The sequence below is a fragment of the Lissotriton helveticus genome, chromosome 4_1, assembly GCF_964261635.1.
Source record: "Lissotriton helveticus chromosome 4_1, aLisHel1.1, whole genome shotgun sequence".
In the NCBI taxonomy this organism is placed as follows: Eukaryota; Metazoa; Chordata; class Amphibia; order Caudata; family Salamandridae; genus Lissotriton; species Lissotriton helveticus.
The window spans coordinates 78345537-78364815 of record NC_136063.1 but is presented as its reverse complement, the minus strand read 5'-3'; the positions used below and the strand labels follow the sequence as shown (position 1 = coordinate 78364815).

At 46.3% G+C, this 19279-nt stretch overlaps 1 protein-coding gene across 1 annotated transcript in view; it reads right to left on the bottom strand.

Annotated features, from left to right (window-relative positions):
• Positions 1-19279, bottom strand: part of LOC144827881 (uncharacterized) — a 247038-nt gene that overhangs the window by 150442 nt on the left and 77317 nt on the right. Inside the window, 2 exon segments of the mRNA XM_078686046.1 lie at positions 12938-13009; positions 14876-15182. Coding sequence (XP_078542172.1) covers positions 12938-13009; positions 14876-15182 — 379 coding nt within the window.

Below are 19279 nucleotides of genomic sequence, written 5' to 3'. Positions count from 1 at the left end.
TTACACTTCTAAAATAACCCCTGCTCACCCCCTTCTTAGCTTGGCACAAGCAGCCAGGCTTATCTTAGAGGCAGTGTGTAAAGCATTTGCACATAACCAACTGTAATATAGTGTACGCACTACAAAAGGACACCACACAGTTTAGAAAAATAGCCAATATTTGTATATACTTTAAGACAAGACCAATTCCGATAAAAATCCACAATCTTTCATACTTAAAAATCTGCAGTTATCAAAATAAGTTTCAAGCAGTTCCTCGATGACGATAGCTCCGTCCGGGGCTATCACAGCACTGTGAACAACCAATCCCACAGTTCCACCAACAATGGTGTCGGGAAGACCCGCAAACAGTACCTGTGAGAAATGCAGGGTGTTGAGGCCCTTGAAGTCACTCGCGTTGCAGATCGAGCTCCTCTCTGGTGGAATCAGGAGCGCTGGCGCCGGTGTGTACCTCATCCTCAGTACTGGACCTAAAACTTTTGCTGCCACCATCTGTGCTGGGCCTAGCTAAACTGGCTTCCCAGTCCAGCTCTCTCATTTTAAACTCATAGTCTAGCATCATTCTTTTCTCCTCCATGGCTAGCTTAAGCTTCTCCAGTTCCATAGCAACTCTCCTTGCTTCCAGCCTGTCCTCCAGCTCTGCTCTGGACAAACGTCTGCTGCCTGGTTTAGAGGGCACCCCTTCCCAAAAGCACATCCACCCTTGGAATAGGCACCTCTGCCTCCATGCCAAGATACCCAGACAGCTCACTAGCATGTCTGGCTGCTACCCAGGCCCTCAGCGCCTTTTGTAGCTCCTCTCTTCTGGTGAGGCCCCTGATTTGGATTTTGAGGTTTTTGCAGATCACCTTCAATTCCTTCACATTGTAGGTTTCTAACCTCTCCTCCTCACAGGCCACTTCCAAGGGTTCAACAGATGATGCAAATAATTCATGCATGTTGTACTGGAAAGTTCAAGTTTAAAACCAATGGAAAGGCAAACATAGACCAAAAAACAGTTTGTGCTAAGTAATGGTCTGCGATATGGTAGTAGTGCCCCCTATTCACTGTAAGTCAAGTGCAAATGCAAGTCCTATCCTCACCGCTGACAACCAATGTTAGAAATTGGATTTTTGGTAGGCTAGGACATGGGCCAAAGCCAGGCAAAAACCTCCACTCTAATCAGGATAAGGGAGTTACACTTCTAAAATAACCCATGCTTACCCCTTTGGTAGCTTGGCACGAGCAGCCAGGCTTATCGTAGATGCAGTGTGTAAAACATTTGCACATAACCAACTGTAATACAGTGTACGCACTACAAAAAGACACCACACCAGTTTAGAAAAATAGCTAATATTTTTATAGACAAGACCAATTCCGATAAAAATCCACAATACTATACTTAAAAATCTGCAGTTATCAAAATAAGTTTCAAACAGTTCCTTGATGTCGATAGCTCCGTCCAGGGCTATCACAGCGTTGTGAACAACAAATCCAACAGTTCTGGCTGGTCGTGGGGTCGTGAGCCAGCAACGGTGTCGGGAAGACCCGCAAACAGTACCTGTGAGAAATGAAGGGCATTGAGGCCCTCGAAGTCACTTGCGTTGCAGGTCGAGCTCCTCTCTGGTGGAAACAGGCAGACGTCGGATGCTGCGGTGCGAAGTGCAGCCGTGCGGTGCTCCCAGGTCGCGGTGCTAGCAGCGGCTCGGTGACCGCGTCAGATGGCGTCGTCGGTGAGACCAGGGTCGAGGTGCGAGATGAAGATGGTGCTCGCCATGGTGCTGACAGGTCACGGTGCCAACAGCGGCATCGTTGTTGCTGAAGCGCTGTCGTCGGCTGACGAACTGGAGTCGTTGGTGCTGTTGTCGGTAGGCAAAGGCTGCATTGCAGGATGAGGGCGGAGCGTCGTGTGACTTACGAGCGGTGCCCGTGAACCATGGTGCAAGAAGCAGCGGCGATTTCGGCATGGAGCGGCGACGTCAGGGAGGCCAAGGCGTCCTCGTGAAGCAAGGCTGCGCGGAGTGCGTTGCCCACATGTCACGTGCGAGCAGCGGCTCAGTGGTGGCGTCAACAGGCGTCTTCGGTGAGACCAAGGTGACAGTGCGGCATTGCTCCCTGTGGTGCCAAAGCTTCGGCATGAAGCGAGGCAGTGCGGAGTGCAGTGCCCACAGGTCGTGGTGCACACAGCGGCTCAGTGGCGGCATCAACAGGCGTCGGTGAGACCAAGGTCGCAGTGCAGCTTTCCGCCGGGCTCTTTGCAGTGCCAAAGCTTCAGCGTGAAGCGAGGCAGTACGGAGTGCAGTGCCCACAGGTGGTCGCGATGCAAGCAGAGGCTCGGTGGCGGTGTCAACAGGCGTCCTCGGTGACACCATGGTTGCGTTGCGGCGGTGCCATCTGCGGTGTCTTCAGGACATGGAGTAGGCAGCGCTGTCATAGACATTCTTGAGTTGCTTTTCCTCTGTTTGCAGCACAGAACACACAGCCCCCAGTGCTGCGGGCAGAAGAGCTTAAAGTCTTTGTTTTTCCTGGGACTTCGTGAACAGGGGGCAAGCTCTACCTCAAGCCCTTGGAGAGACTCACAAGTTAGGTTGCAGAAAGTCCAGTCCAGGCCGTTCACTGCCCTGGACAAATGCAGCCACTGCAGGTCAGCCCAGCATGCCACACACACCAGGGCATGTCCTACCTTTCACATACATTGCACCCTGCCCACAGGGGTACCTTGGGCCTACCTGAGGGATGTATGACATGTAAGAAAAGGGACGGTTAGGGACCGGCCAGGGTGTGCACTGGTCAAGTCGACATGGCAGTTACAATCTGCGCACAGACTCTGCAATGGAAGGTCTGAGTTACCGTTTTCAGGGCTACTCACGGGGGTGGCACAACCAGTGCTGAAGGCCCCCGGGTAGCATTTGATTTACTGGCCCTGGCACACGCAGTGCCCTTTACTAGGGGCTAACAGGTAAATCAAATATCCAATCATGGAAACACCAATCTATAACACAATTTACACAGAGAGCATATGCACTTTATCCCTGATTAGCAGTGGTAAAGTGCCCAGAGTCCTAAAACCAACACAAACAGGTCAGGGAAAATTAGGGGGAAAAAGCTAAAAGTTTGGGGATAACCCTGTAAAACGGGCAATTTCCAACATGTACCAAGTGACCAATGCAAGCAATGTCAGGACAGACCAGTCCATGGCAGTTGTGAATTTCACCTGGGGAGGGGTAACTGGCCCTAAGAAGGTTGTGGTGAGTGCAGACCTCACTGCTGAATGCTTATTGGGCAATAATTTGGAAACTTCAGCTTGGGCGGAGGTGGAACCCAGGACACATGCAGAAAAATTGGAATCCTTGCAGATGTGTTTACTATGACTAGGTCACAGGCAAAAAGGTCTTCCACTGAACAGGCCCTAGATCCTGGAATAATGGACCAGGTACTTTACAAGAGAAGGAGCAGTAGGGGTAAGGCAGTGTCTCCCCCCTGCCTCAGAGTACAGATCAGCCTCTTGAGGGAGATGATCTTAGTCCTGAAGAAGTAACTGTCTCAGAGGAACTTGAACCTGATTAGGTTCAGTTCTTAGGGACAGGGGGACCTTCTAGGGCAGATCTGAGCCAGGAGCAGCTGAGCTGCCCCTCTCTTGAACCCCTCAGACAGTAAGCCGCTGCGGAGGCTGCTGGGAGTGCCAGTGGGTCCCATAGGATCTACTGGGATGATGGACTCTTATACTCAGAGTAGAGACCCCAAGCCAGGTGCTACCAGGTGGTTTGTTATACCTCTGAAGTTTAGAGGCTTCCGATTGACTCTGGCACATGATTTCCCATGAGCAGGTCACTTAGGCCAAAATAAGGTTTGGGACAGGCTTGTCCCTCACTTTCAGTGGCCACATATGTCAGAGGACACAAAGGAGTTTTGTCACTCCTGCATCACCTGTCAAGCCAGTGGCAAGGCAGGTGATACTACAAAGGCCCCCCTGATACCACTACTTATGGCGGGGGTTCCCTTTGAGAGGATTGGGATTGACATTGTTGGTCCCATGGACCCTCAAACTGCATCTTGGCACAGATTCATACTAGTGGTGGTGGACCATGCCACTAAGTATCCAGAGGCAATTCCACTTAGGACTACCACAGCTCCTGTTGTGGCCAGAGCCCTTCTGGGAATCCTTTCCAGTGTGGGTTTTCCTAATGAGGTAGTATCAGTCAGAGGTGTAAACTTCATGTCTAGTACTTGACTGCTATGTGGAAGGAGTGTGGAGTAAATTATAAATGTACCCCCCTTATCACCCACAATGCAATGAGTTAGTTAAAAGGTTCAACAAAACCCTCAAGGGCATGATTAAAGGTCTCCCTGAAAAGCTCAGGTGTAGATGGGACATACTTTTGCCCTACCTTCTCTTTGCCTACAGAGAGGTTCCTCAGAAGGGGGTTGGTTACAGCCCTTTTGAACTTCTGTTTGGACATCCAGTGAGGGATCCTTTATGTCTAGTGAAGGAGGGATGGGAGTTACCTCTCAAACTCCCTAAACAGGATATTGTGGACTATGTACTTGGTCTCCGCTCCCGGATGGCTGAATACATGAAGAAGGCATCCAAAAACCTTGAGGCTAGCCAGGAATTGGAAAAGGCCTGGCATGACCAAAAGGCTGTGTTGATTGTTTATAAGCCAGGACAGAAAGTATGACTGTTGGAGCCTGCGGCCCCAGCAGCCCTCCAAGAGAAGTGGAGTGGCCCTCATATAATCATTGAGCAAAAAGGAGAGGTTACCTACCTGGTGGACCTTGGAATTCCCAGGAGCCCCCATAGGGTGCAACGTGAACAGACTCAACCCATATGTTGACAGGGCAGACATGGGCTTGCTCATGGCTACTGATGAAGGGCAGGAGGTAGTGAGTGATCTACTACCTTACCTGCTCTCACAGAACCCTGATGGTGGGTCAGTAGATGGTGTAGCCTTGGCAGGCAGCCTCACTGACCAGCAGCAAACTGATTGCAGGAGAGTCCTGAATCAGTTCAGACTTATGTTTCCACTGACTCCAAGTCAGACTACCTGGTGCACTCATGAAGTGGACACAGGTGACAGTGTGCCTGTAAAAAAATAGATTTACAGGCAACCTGACCATCTCATTGACTGCATCAGGACTGAAGTTCAGAACATTTTGGACTTGGGAGTAATTGATCCCTCAGATAGCCCTTGGGCTAGTCCAGTAGTCTTGGTACCAAAACCTCACACCCAGAATGGTAAGAAAGAGATGAAGTTCTGGGGTCTCAATGTAGTCACTAGGACTGATGCCCATCCAATACCCAGGGCGGATGAACTTATAGATACTTTGGCCTCAGCCAAGTTACTGAGTACATTTGACCTGACTGCTGGCTACTGGCAAATCAGATTAGCTGAGGCTGCTAAGTCAAAAACAGCATTCTCAACCCCTAGTGGGCACTACCAATGGGTGGTGATGCCCTTTGGTTTGAAGAATGCACCTGCCACTTTTCAAAGGCTGGTGAACAAAGTCCTTACAGGCCTGGAAGCCTATAGTGCTGCTTATTTAGATGATATGGCTGTCTTTAGCTCCACATGGGTGGATCACCTGGTCCACCGGAGACGTGTTTTGGAGGCCCTGCAGAAAGAAAGCCTGACTATCAAGGCCACCAAGTGCCAGATAGGGCAGAGTCAGGCTGTATACCTAGGCCACCTTGTGGGTGGAGGTGAGGTTCAACCATTGCAGAGCAAAATCCAGACCATCATGGACTGGGTTGCTCCAACTACCCAGACTCAGGTCCGAGCTTTCTTGGGCCAGACTGGGTACTACCGGGGGTTTGTCAAAGGATATGGATCCATAGTGACCCCTTTGAATGGCTTAACTTCCAAAAGAATGCCTAAGAAAGTTCAGTGGACAGTTAGCTTTTCAAAAGGCATTTGATGACCTGAAGCAGGCAATGTGCACTGCTCCTATTCTGCCAAGTCCTGACTATTCCAAACAATTCATTGTTCAAACGGATGCATCTAAGTTGGGGGTAGGGGCTGTGTTATCGCAACTGAATGAAGAGGGTCAGGATCAGCCAGTAGCGTTTATTAGCTGAAGGCTGACCCCCAGAGAGAAACGTTAGTCAGATATTGAGGCAGAAGCCTTTGTTGTGGTTTGGGCCTTGAAGAAGCTGAGGCCATACTTGTTTTTCACTCACTTCATTGTTCAGGCAGACCATAAGCCCCTCTTATGGCTAACAGAGATGAAGGGTGAAAAACCCAAACTTTTGAGGTGGTCCATTTTCCTACAGGGGATGGACTATCCAGTGGAACATAGACCTGGAAGGAACCATGCCAATGCAGATGGACTCTCCAGATATTTCCACTTAGAACATGAAGACTCAACTGGTCAAGGTTAGTTTAATGTTCTTACATGGGGGAAGGGGGGAGTGTTGGAGAGTAGGATCTGCTTCTTATAGTTACCCACACTTTTTGCTGATGTATCACAGTTTTCGACTTCGATTGACTGGCATCTTGCTATCCAGGACTCCATTCTAGCTGTTTTCTCCTCTAAATGTATTGCATGTACACTCCAGATTGGATACTGGGGTACCATTATCAGTCCCTAGTATATGGTATACTAGATACCCAGGGCATAGTACCCCAGAGGCCTCCCAGGGGCTGCAGCATGTATTATGCCACCCATGAGAGACCACTCAAACTACTACTGCAACCTGTGTAAGGTGGTGCATGCATCCCTTACTTATATATAGGTTCACTATATCTATTCTAAATCACTGCACATATAAACCTATCAGTCACCCCCATGGCAGGCCTTATCAATCCTGAAAGCAGGGTGCTGGGTTTTATGATAGAGTGTGCCCCTGCATGAGCAGAGCCCCTCTGCAGCCTTCGGACCCTTTTTACCGGGGTTGTCTGTGATGCAGCCAACCATATATATTTAAGTGCATTATAACCTCGAGGTAAATGCTAACTTTAAAACTGCTGCTTAGAAACATGTCGTGTTTGGTGTCAAACACCTTGGAATCATACCTCCACACCAGTAACAGGTGTGGGAGGTATGATTTCACCCTTCTAGAGGGACATATGTGGTACACCGGGCTACCCGGTACCAGCTTTCTCGACCTGGGCATCACAAAATGGATGCTGCCAGCCACAGACACGAGTCTTCCCTCCTGCTGCTGAGCCAAGCCCGAGCAGGGGAAGGCTTGACAATAGGTTTCCTGTCTCCCAGACAGGATTTAGTGTATTGAGACTGGGTGGGTGCACTCTGAGTATTTGAAGTCTGCACTGGGGGCACATTTGGTGTCCATGTGCATAGTCCACTTCAAACCGGTTGCAGGAGCCATTTGCTCCTGCTATGGCACGAAAGTGGACAAAGGACATGGATGTAGCCACCCCTCTGTCCTGACCCTCCCATGGGTGGGTCCCCAGAGTTTGTCCCACCCTCTTCCTTGGGTATAAATTAGGAACCCTGACTACAGGACTTTAGATTTTACCTGACAAAACTCTGCTACAGAAACCAAGTACTTCGATGATCTACACTATGCTGGATGACTGAAGAATCTCCCTTGATGTAAAGGAGTTACTCCCCTGCAAGGCAGGCACCTAAACGCATCTGACCGGTTTGCATCTCCCAAGCTCCTGAGGACTCCAAAGATTTCTGCAACACAGGAGGTGGGCTCCCGAGCATCCCTGAGGTTGATCTGACCTCTCAGCAATTCTGAGACCAGTATCCCTCGTCGGGACCGTGCAGCCCAAACCCCTGTGCACCATGTATTTTTGCAGCAGCATGTGTTTTTTGGCAATCCCTCAGGCTGTGCTTTGGGCTACTTGTAGTCCTGACCCAGAGCAGTAATTCCACTGAAGATTTCCGGCCTACACTCCATGAGTGTTCCGTGGGCTGGTATTTTGTGATTCAGCTCGAGGTCCCTTCGCGATCCCTGGTCTGTTGGCCTGTGGGTCCCTGTGAAGGTAACTATGACTTTCTGTGGGCTTTCATGGTTGCTCCAAACATACCTTGACTCTCCATAGCTTGGAAAGTTCCCAGGTCCTTGCTCACCAAAGCTTATTTACTCTGCCCGCGTGGGTAGCAGTTGCCAGGCTTGTTGGTGTTCAATCCGGACACTGACCCCCCCCCAGCACTCGACATCCTTCGTAGGACAGCTAACCGCCGGACTTTGGTCATCGTCGACGACTCCTGGTCCCCGTGGCTGCAGAGTCAAGCATCGCATCTTCTCCCCCTGAATCATCCGACATCGGTAGGCATTCGTCTATCGTGCCCCTGGTCACCCTGAGGTGATCTAGACTCTGTCCCCTCTGCTTTCAGGTTCTTCTCACCTGGGATCCAGGCTTGGATTCCCCCGGACACTTTTCATCTTCCCGGCAGCAGCACTTTTCCACATCACGCCACAGAAAACAACAAAGGTTTCCAACATCACTTGACCCCTATGCACGCGGCTCCTCTGGGATAGGTAATACGGGTATCTCGGTACTCTCCAGGGTGCTGGCCATAGAACCTTCTATGTTTGAAAGTGTTTGCTTAAAGTCCATTCCAAAGTGTTGTTAATCTTTAAAATTCCAACCGCGACTTTCCCATAGGATTGTACGGAGTGCACACCTGTGTTCACACACTGTACCAGTCCTCCCTGGGTCCCCTGTGTCACTACTTTGGGTGGTTCCTTGGGGTCCCAGCAATTCTACGTGCTCTAGGCACTGTTTCTAGTTCAGTCCTGGTTGTTATACCACTTTCTTAGTATATGGCTTGGTCTCCCCCTGGAAACCACTGTGTATTGTGCTATTTACTGTTGTTCTAGTGATTTAATAATGTGTGCTTTGGGCTCTAATCTCATGAAGAGGTTAGTAGAGAGTGTTTAGTAGTAAATACATATATTTTATATATCTTGTGTGGTTCTCCTTTCATTTGGTCATTCAGGAGGTTCTGATATGGTAAAACAAGCTGCTTTACATTCCTTCGAGACTTAGCCTGAAGGCTGCCCTCCACAGCTACCACTAGGATAGATTTCAATGAAGGTTGTCTTTAAACTAATCATCAATAAGGGGTGTTTTGACTGGTACAAGGTGCCCACTTTAATTAGTGGACAGCATACACCAGGCCAACTTCTCACAGATTATATTCTTGTTCGTACTGCAGAAATGTTTGCGTTTTCAATGTGGAATTACATTTGTAGTCTTCATCTTTCGCAGTGACAAAATTGGCCCATTATATCCATCGTGGATGAAGTGCTTTTGCCTTTGAAATGCTAGCCTTTGTAAGAGCCTCTGAGGTTGGTACTGGAGTAACGTTAATCATTCATTTCCCTTGAGCCAGTGCTCTTTCTCTCACTACAGCAGTCTGTACCACTGATAAAATCTTTTCAGCAGATGCAAAGTGCATCTCAGCGTTTGTGTACAGATGTGATTTGTAAGCAATGGGTACAGTTTTGCCTTCATTTAAGGTTCGGTAAGTGTACCCTGATTGATCTGCGATTACACGGATCACCAAATTTGTAGTATTTACACGTGTGTGTAAGTGTTTGGAAAATATCATGTTTGCTTGTAAGGAATGAAGGACATACTTGTGTTCCTGTGTCCAATGTCGAGTTGAAAAACCAGGTCTGATTAAATCATAGAAAGGTTTTACTTTTTCTGCGTAATTCAAAATGTATGTTCTGCCAAAATTTTGAAATCCTACAATGGATTGCACGTTTTTCAGAGTTTTTCGAGGTTGGAGCAGCACACATTTTTCTAAAACGTTAGCTGCCAGGCTTTTCCCTTCACTTGAGAGCTCATATCCCCAAAAAAGGAAATTGAGGTGAGCAATTTTTGATTTTTGATTTTTTAAAGTATAATTTATAGCCCTCAGAGGCAAACTCCAAAATTATGTTGTTCACCCTGGCCAGGTGATCCAATAATTCATCATCCGTCAGATAAATATCCTCTACATAGGACAATGCCTCCTCATCAAAATTTTGAAGCAACTCTGTTACTCTTGTTGAGAACAGCCAGGTGCTATTCATATACTCTTGGGGCAGTCAACAGAATTGACTCTGAGAGCCGAGGGCTGAAAATACTGTCAAATATCTGCTTTCAATTGCTATATTTTGGCAGAAGAATCCTTGTGAGATATGTAGTGTTGTTTTGTATTTTTCCCACACAATGTTATTCATTAATGCGGCACTGTGTGCATTTTGTACTGCAAAAGTCTTTTGTGCAAGTATTCAAATGTCTGTAGTCTAAAACTAGACAATATGAATTATCGGGTTTCATTAAGGGAAACAAAGGATTATTCATGAAAGAAGTTCAATTTTCTATTACACCTTTTTCTATTTAAGTTGATTTAAGATCTCCCTGACCTGTTTTTTTGTGTCATGTTTTATTGAGTACTGTGTCTGTGGAGTTGGAGTAATTTTGACTGAGATTACATAGTGTGGTGACTCAGCATCCCACCCTACAAGATTGCGATATAATGGAGGAACAAGTGCTACCGCCCACTCCTGTGCGTATGAATATTTTAAAGATTCTGGAATGAGGTCAGAAAAGGCTGGTAAAATTACAGTTTTTCTCTTTGGGCAATCCATAACAAACTCAGGCGGCCAATCTTTTTCTGCTAAAAGGATGTTGTATCCAAAGGCTAGGTTCTCCCAAAAGAGACCTTTAATTTTCCTGGGTTTGTCCCCCTCCATTTGGTGTCTTATTTTGTATAACCGATGTAGGACACTTACCCTAGAATCAGGTGTTTTCACCGTGATATGCTCATTCAACAACGCTGTTACCAGAAATTCCATCAGGTTCTGGGGAGCTTTTGTTACTTCTGAAGCACTGTCTAGCATCGTCAGAGCCCATTCTCCGTTCAGAAGTTGAGTCCTCAGCAGCCTGGGCATTTCTTACTTTAAGGCCAGCTCCTTTTTCTTTTAAATTGAGGTTTCAATTTTGGTTTATTCTTGTTTTTGATATCTCTGAACTTTGTTGGTTCTTCTGATCTGTGTTCTGACCGTCCTTCCCTCTTGGACTTTATTGATGAATCCAGAAAGGAATGAGAGGAACGTTTATCAGTATCCTGATACCTCTCAGATTTTTTAATGTTATCACGATTCCTACAGTTATACCTCCTTTCGGAGGGCTCCTGTTGAGGAGACCCAGCCCTTGAGTGTGATATATTCTCTCTATTTCTTTTGTTTTTTATTATCCAATTTCTTTTTTGAAGAATCAGGTGCTTGTTTGGTGTTATCTTTTTCAGGACCCCCCATGGGTTGATGTTTTGTTGCTCTAGCTTCCAAATTATCTCTACCTAATTTGGCATATGTATCTTCGATAATTTTAGGTAATTCACACTCCTGTTGTGCAGGAGTGAAATCACCAAGGCGTTTGGCTTATCGCCACCACTGCTGCTTCCCCTTTTATGTTTGCCAACATAATTGTGGAAACCTGGGCAAAATTTCCTAACAATTTCATCCCTAAGTTCAGAGCAGGTTCTGCTCCATACTTATTCTGTATCTGTCTCAATACGTCTGGAATGACGGCTATTGAAGGGATACCATGAGTTATGGTATAGATGGCAGCAAAAACTGTAACCCAAGATGTACAGTCCTCTAGTTGAGAAGCTATCCCCAACAGCAGGCAGATTGTTAAAATGCAGTGTTTTCCTTGATGGCCTGTGTGCAGGAACACTGCCTTTAACTGTGTAATTTTCTGAGCTACCCAGAATGACATCTGCTTGTGTTTAGTGGGCATTCTACCCATAACTGCGTTTAGTGTTTGTGGGGTAATTCTATTGCAGTGTTGTGTATTTGTCCTGCTGGTGTAACCCTTGTCGGTTGAAGTGTAAGTGTTCTCATAACGAACTGTGTCAACTTTCTGTAAAGTTGTATTACTTCTTTGTGTAGCAGATGTAAGTCTGCTACTGACATTGTGTCAATGTCCGGATGCATCGTGTAAGCCGCTAGGACCGGCCAAGTCGCTCCATCTCTGCTGAGCGGACTGAGTCTTACTTTATCTGTTGTGTGTGGGAGGACACTTTTAAACCAGTTTATATGCTCCTAGTAACTGCAAATCACGACGTCTCCAAGCAGACAGAAATCCCAAGCTGAGGTCGTGGTTTCAGTAGTCTTTTATTCAACCATATAGGACACGCCCCTACGCCAACACGTATTTCGTCTTATGCTGTTCCAATAACAGCACACTTCCTCAGGGCAATGTATTCGGTTTAAAAATGACCAAGGTAGAAATACGTCCAGGTCAGGATTTTCTTAGAGCATTTGTGCGTATTCTTATGTTCCTTCTTCCTTATTGCTAGTCAGATAGCGGTTGCGCTTACTCTGCGGACCAGATACGAAGGGATAACACAACACACAAGACTCTAATAAATCACCATCACACTATCTGACGATAGTGATAAGGAACAAGGAACATAAGAATACGCACGAATACGCTAAAAAAATCCAGCATAAGACGAAACACGTGTTCACAAAGGGGCGTGTCTTAAATGATTGAATAAAAGACTACTGAAACCATGACCTCAGCTTGGGATTTCTGTGTGCTTGGAGACTTCGTGATTTGCATATTCTGGGTTCTGTACAACTGAGAAGAAATGGATGGCTCCTTCTCCTCCTGAAGCACTAGAAGATACGTGGTTTGTGAATGGACAATAATTTTTAATTCCGATAAAACTAGTGTGGTAGAGTGCGCATGTCGAACCTAGCCATTACCTTCATTGTTTTGCTCCTAGTAACTCTGCGAAATTTCAATGTCCGCATACGGACAACATTTTTCTGGTATTTCATCCGGAATGTAAGAATGAAATGTTTTTATGCGTGGGTCTACAGGAGCAAATCTGACCCATGAACAGAATACTTCTGCACTGAATGACTCGTGTCCCTCAGTCACGAATGTTACAGTCCCACCTAATGCCGAGATTCCAAACTCTGCTAGATTTGAGCAAAGTGCATTTCTGACATTTTCTCAAATGCTTATCTCACCGTCCTCATCCCCTGCTGCATTCGCATGTGATGCTAGTGCAGCTTCATCTTGGACAGACATTGTTGAAAATACTTTCAAGGAAAAAGAGATAAGGTTTCATGCACAGTGTAGGGTCCAACAATTCTTCAAGCTTGAATAAACCTACAAAAACAACAGTTGATGGACAGAATGCAGAACAATGTCATACATTCACCCCAGTACAGAGATCTAGGCCTAAATCCATCATTTTTTTGATCACCATGCCATTGCAGTTTGAACCCAGCCATATGCAAACCAGATCGGCTGACAGTGGGTGAGTGTTTGCTTTCCTCAAGCGCTCCGTCCATCATCCCCTTTGGTATCGCTTTGTTCGCCCGAAGTTGGCAGGGTATGCCCAGACATGGGTCCCTTGCTCACTTTGCCGCTGAATTCAAGCTAGCCTGGCTGATGACAGCTGATTAGCCAGAAACCGGTCCCAGGAGTTTTGTTTCCGGTCCACTAAATACAAAGCTTGGCAGTTCGGGCTGGATTGTTCCCATGAGGCACAGGGTCAGACTGATTTGCATATGGCCATGTCTGAACTGGGGTGGTGGAGTGAGCAGAATGATGATGGATTAAACCCAGATCGGTTGACTGGGGGTGAGTGTTTGCTTTGCTGAAGCGCTCCGTCCATCATCCCCTTTGGTATTGCATTGAATAAACCTACAGCCAATACATAGGATATGCCTACTAAGCTGTGGTGGATTTCTCCCTTCCCACTCCAGACTCCAGGCTATATGTGAGTAGGGGTCTACTGAGAAAGCACAACAGAACTACTCAGATTTGACTGTTAAATAAGAACCAAATCAACGTAGGCAGCGTCATGTCGTGTAGTTCCTATAAATCTATATATGATCTGTGCGTTTAGACAACATTAACTGTGGGATAGGTGTCCAGACTGATTTCAGACACCCCCACCGGATGTGTTTGCCTGTATACCAGCTAGCTCACAGTACCACCATCAACTCCTCTTACCAAGGAGACAATGGTTTCGGGAAACTGTCGAACATGACATTCCTGACCCCTCAGGGCTTGTGGAAAGAGTACCATATTTTTGGCTCAGTCACTCGTGTTCACTTATGCTCAGAGAGATACACAGAATAAACAATGAAGCATGTTCAATAAGGATTTATTGAATCAGCATTGTTCTAGTGTCAAACATGTGTGCTGCTGCAATCATTAGACAGAAGCAAATGTATAAGATTACAAGCACCAAAAGAGTAAATAGTAGGTAGATTTCTACCAAGGCGCTGGCTAAAGCAATGAATATATGCAGGCATATAAAACACAGTAATCTCTGCGTTCTCCTCCTAATGCCGCCCCTTTCTGAATGTACCTAAATGTATGTAGATGTGAAAGCATGCATGTGGGTATAAAAGCCAAGAACCCCCTAGGAAGAAGCCAACCCTATTACCAGAGGGGAGAGAATGTCTTGGTCTCGAGTAGGACAACCCGCAAGGGATGTCAGACCGCTGTGTGTTGATGATTCTGCTTGCAGGACATCGTGTCTGCATTGAAGTGTCTCCTTTGTATGCTCAGTGATGATGTGCCCCTTTTAAACCCAAAAGGTGCCCACAGATGTTCTACCATGATTGATGTGCAGGGGATAAAGATATGGTACTGAGGATCCTCATGCATAACAAATGAGGGAAGTTTTCAGAGAAAACCACACAACATTTGTTCAACTCATAACTAGGTAAAAGGTCAGCGCCAAAACCGTTATATAGAGAAAGGTAGTATGAATGTGGGTGAAAGGTCACCTTACTACTTAGGCCTAACTTATAAAGTATAACAATGTGGGCCCCGTGGGGAGGTCTGGCTGTAGAGTTCTGTATGGTCTGGAGTCTTCTGAGGAGCTGGGTGGTGATTCGGTTTAGAAAGCGTAGCCATAGTTGAGGCGGCTGATGACGAGAACCTACATGATGGTTTTTTTGGTGTTGATTGGGATTGGGATCCTGATTCTGTTGAACATGCAAAGGGTGTGGAAGCAGGAGATGTCGTCTGCTTGACTTGTCGTTTCATATTCTGTTGGCGGTGTAGGAAGATGCTGAAGTTTCGTGCATGGTCTGTCGATGTGGGTGTAGACCCAAGTTCTTCTGACCACCAGCTGTTCATCCCCAAAATCAGTACTTCTGTTTTTCTGGAGTTTGGCTTGAGGTAGTTGTCTCTTATCCAGTTGGCCGTGTTCATGGCGTTGCAGAAGTTGGTTTTGGCATTGGCGGGGTCCTAGGTGAGTGAGAGGATAAATTGAGTGTTGTCTGCATAGAAGATAATGTTGAGTCCATGGGATCTACAGACGTCTGTGAGGGGGGTCATGTAGATGTTCAACAGGGTGGGGCTGAGCGATGACACTTGTGGTACGCGCATTTACTGTCCTTGGCTGCAGAGTTGAAGGGGAGCAGTCGGATGCTCTTTTTGTGTCATGTAAGGAAGGAAGCAATCCACTTGAGGGCATTTTGCTGTATGCCGATGTTGTAGAGTTTGTCGATGAGTGTGTGGTCAATGCAACCACCAGCTACCCATAGCTTTTCTTGGATGAAATTATACTGAGAACGCATAATGACTTGCTCTTGTATCAGCTGATCATGCAAATTTACAACAGGATTTGGCTAACTTCAATAAAGCTAATGCATGGACATCTACTGACCGCTTTTTCTTCCTGTTTCCATGTAAAAACATACTCCTATTGATGTCCGTGCAGACAGTAGGATAATAATATGAATCAAAATTGTCTAAAGCATTTGCATACAGATCCACCCCCTCCGCAGTCCTTACTTTCTTTGCCATTTGATTATATTGCCTGACCCTTTCGGATCCCAATGACTGCAATAAAATGCCTTTCTTTTTGTTGGAAGTTAAAGTATTGTTTTCTATTGTTTCCATATAATTACCAAAGTACTTCTTCCACTCACGCCACTTCATGGGAGGTACCCCTGGAACTTCAAAAAAGGAATAGGTGGCATCAAAATGTAACCCTTTGATGGACAGATTTTAACAGTTAATAATCTCCACCAACAGTACAGAAGGATTTGCTTGGAGCATTTTCCCAAAATCAGTCTCCAATATGTTCTTTTCAGGCTTCACAGTACCTTAATTCCACAGACTGACTCCCCCCTGCTATACAAAGATGTACTTGACACGTGTCCTTTGGCATAACCAGTCTGAAGAAAGAGAATTCACCGCACGTTATACTTGTAACCTATGTCACATTCCGCCATGTAATTTGCCCGAGATTAGGTAATCACTACAACTAAAATGATGGCACGTTTTGTACGCAGTGTGACCCTTGCGTGCTTTGCCACTATGCACGGTCAGCGGTCTAGATGTTTACTGCAGGTGGTACACTTAACCCACATGTCACTGACACACACACTCAAGTAACTATTGAAATGACCCACAGTGGCATCGGTGTCAGCCTCACGTCACGGACACACAGGCCCTGTTAACAGCCGCCGTGGAAAGCAGCCCAAAATACCTCACTTGGATCTGCCAGAAACCATAAACAAGCTATTAGATTCTTATGAATGGCCACACCCACTCATTCCACGGTAAAGAAAGCTGCAGAGCTCCTAAGTACATGTACGCCAATATTATGTCTTCCTTCTTCCTAGTATGCGTCCATTGATTAACATATGGATTCCTGTGGGGTTGAGTTACTCGTTTCTACTTTGTGGAATCCAACAGTCACTCATAGAAGTAAGCCGAAGTCTCTTTTTATTTAACCCCTTCGACGCGGATGACAAAGCCAGCTCGTCATGGGCGTTACCTGCGCTACGCGCATGACGAGCTGGCTTTGTCACAAACCGCGCGTTTTTCAAAATTCAGCGCACAGCGGGAAAACCCGCTAGCGTGCATGCGGTTAAACCCCACAAACAACCAATGTTACCCTCCATCTCCTGCAACCATCCTGCTTCCTCTCCCCATAAATTCGTAATTCTAATTTCCATTGCATCATAGGACGCAATGACATGGAATGCAACCTAGAATCAACTGTACAGTCTGTCTGCTGCTATGACATTCTTGCTAATTTTTGAACTCAGAAGCCATCACGCCTGAATCATTGCTGTCAACCTCCTGCTTCACTATCCCATGTCCCCTTGTAGTAGGTTGTTAGGGTACCAATTTTCCTACAAATGCAATTGGTTTACTTCCTTTCACACAGCTGTGGTTTTGCCTTAGGCCCTTCCCCACTAAGACCCTGGGATTCCTACCCAATTTCAGTTTGTGGTCAAATCAGCGGTCCTCACTTCCCATCTGTAGGCAGGACTCCTGCCAGCCTCTTTACCTCCATAGTGGTGACTTTCTATCACAACTCGCAAATGCCCTTTGCACCATTCTACTTTCCATCACCATGGCCCCTTCACCTTGAGGTTTTGCTACATAACTTAGCTGTTGCTCTACTAGCCTCACTTCCTCTATGTGTACTCATTCCTCGGATTGTTTTTTCTGCCACTTCAAATGCCATCCAGGCTGTACCAGTCCATATTGATGCTCCACGGGGAGATTTGCTACATATGCCCCTCTGATTCTATACATAGTACTGAATCATAGACAGGCCAGTGGCTTGTTTAGTTGCCACTGGTGCTGCACTAGCTGGTTCTGGTCTGTCCCAGTCCTCAGATGAGTAATTCTGTGCTGGTGACCTTCACTTGTGTGTTTAAGTTTGCACTTGGCTGCCCACCAACCTGGACATGGGCCTCGCCCCCTTCTACATAAATGACCTGAGAGCAAGTTAGGGTTCTACAATGAATCCCTCAAGTAGAGTTAACATCAACAATACTCAGGCCAAACAACATGGGATCTAGTGCACGTAGGAGCAGGGGCACGCTGTGCTCTCACCCGCAAAGTAAACATCCTGCCTTACGTTTGCCTGCCCACCACAAAGTCTACTACGTGGTTGGCATGGCGCCAGCTTGTTGGAGTGGGCCTCTGGAAAACACCAGAAGGTGCAAGAGATCCGCATCTGTTGATCCCGGCGTTTACTATTTGTTTATGCTTTAGTGACACTGGACCCATGTGTCTCGGTGAACCCAGTACTGGCAACTGCTCAATTAAAAAAAAAAATAATAATCAATGGTGTGGAAATTATTAATTAGAAAGTATCAGTGGCTGACACCTAGCCACTGTGATAAAACTCACAAAATGTATGTCTGGTAAATCCATAAAGGAAAGAGAATTAAGGATGACATGTATTTTTATGAGTGTGTTATGTGTTTATTTCTTACAGAAAAGAGCTTCTAAAAGGACAAGAACCCTCACTCACCCGAGGGTGACATGCTTTATTATTGAGTTCCTTTCTCACACCTGGACCGCAAGGTCGCTGGTGGGGGCTACAACTTCCCGATGGGGAGGAGCGGAGGTGTTTTGAAGAATGATGTTAAAGGTAAGTGAGGGGCAGAGTGCAAAGAAAACAAGATGGATAAAACTATCTCAAGAGGACTGAACAGACTAAATTGGATGGTCCTTGGGATGGGACCAAAAATATGGGCGGACTAGGTGATTTTAACAAATGTAACCCCTACAGATGGTCAACATGTTTCTGCCCTTTGTTGACCCCAAGAAGGGTTCTGGGCATTTTTCAGGGCCTAGCTTATTTGTCACTGTGCTTCTAACTTAACCCCCTGTCCCCATTGGGGAGGTCGTATCTCGGGCTTACACTGTGTGGTCTGCTGCATTCCCGATTATGTCTACATACTAGACTTGGGGATTGCTCTGAAAACAAGAGTGGAAGCCCTTGCTCTGGCCATCTTACACCGGTATTGATAGCCACCCTCCACTCCGTTGAGCAGTGGCGGAACATTTCTCGTTATCCCCCCCAGCACATTGAAATTATTAAAATAAGGGGAAAAAAAGATAGCTACACATATTTTTGCCATTTTGTCACCCCCCTTATTGACATTTTGTCACCCCCCTCAGTGATGACACACTGCACCCCCTACCTACGCCACTGCTGTTGAGCACTAGAGACGGTCTGGGGTCAGTTTTACAGACAACGGACCACCTCTCCTTCAGGAAACAACTCAAGACCTGGTTGTTCGAGCAGTAGCAACTTCCCCTCCCCCTAGCGCCTTGAGACCCTAGTGGGTGAGAAGCGCGCTATACAAATTCGCTGATTGATTGTTATGAGCTTTTCTTGGAATTTCGACCCATAATCATCATTGACCTCTCAATCCGAGTCATTTGTGTAGCATCTCTCTGTTAATAATTTTTTATTACATCGGTTTTTATTGATTTTCGGTTATTTCAAAAAAAATCTTACATACAAAGCATTATACAGATTCAGTTTTATCTATGCAACTGATCGAGCAACAGCAGGTGCCTTG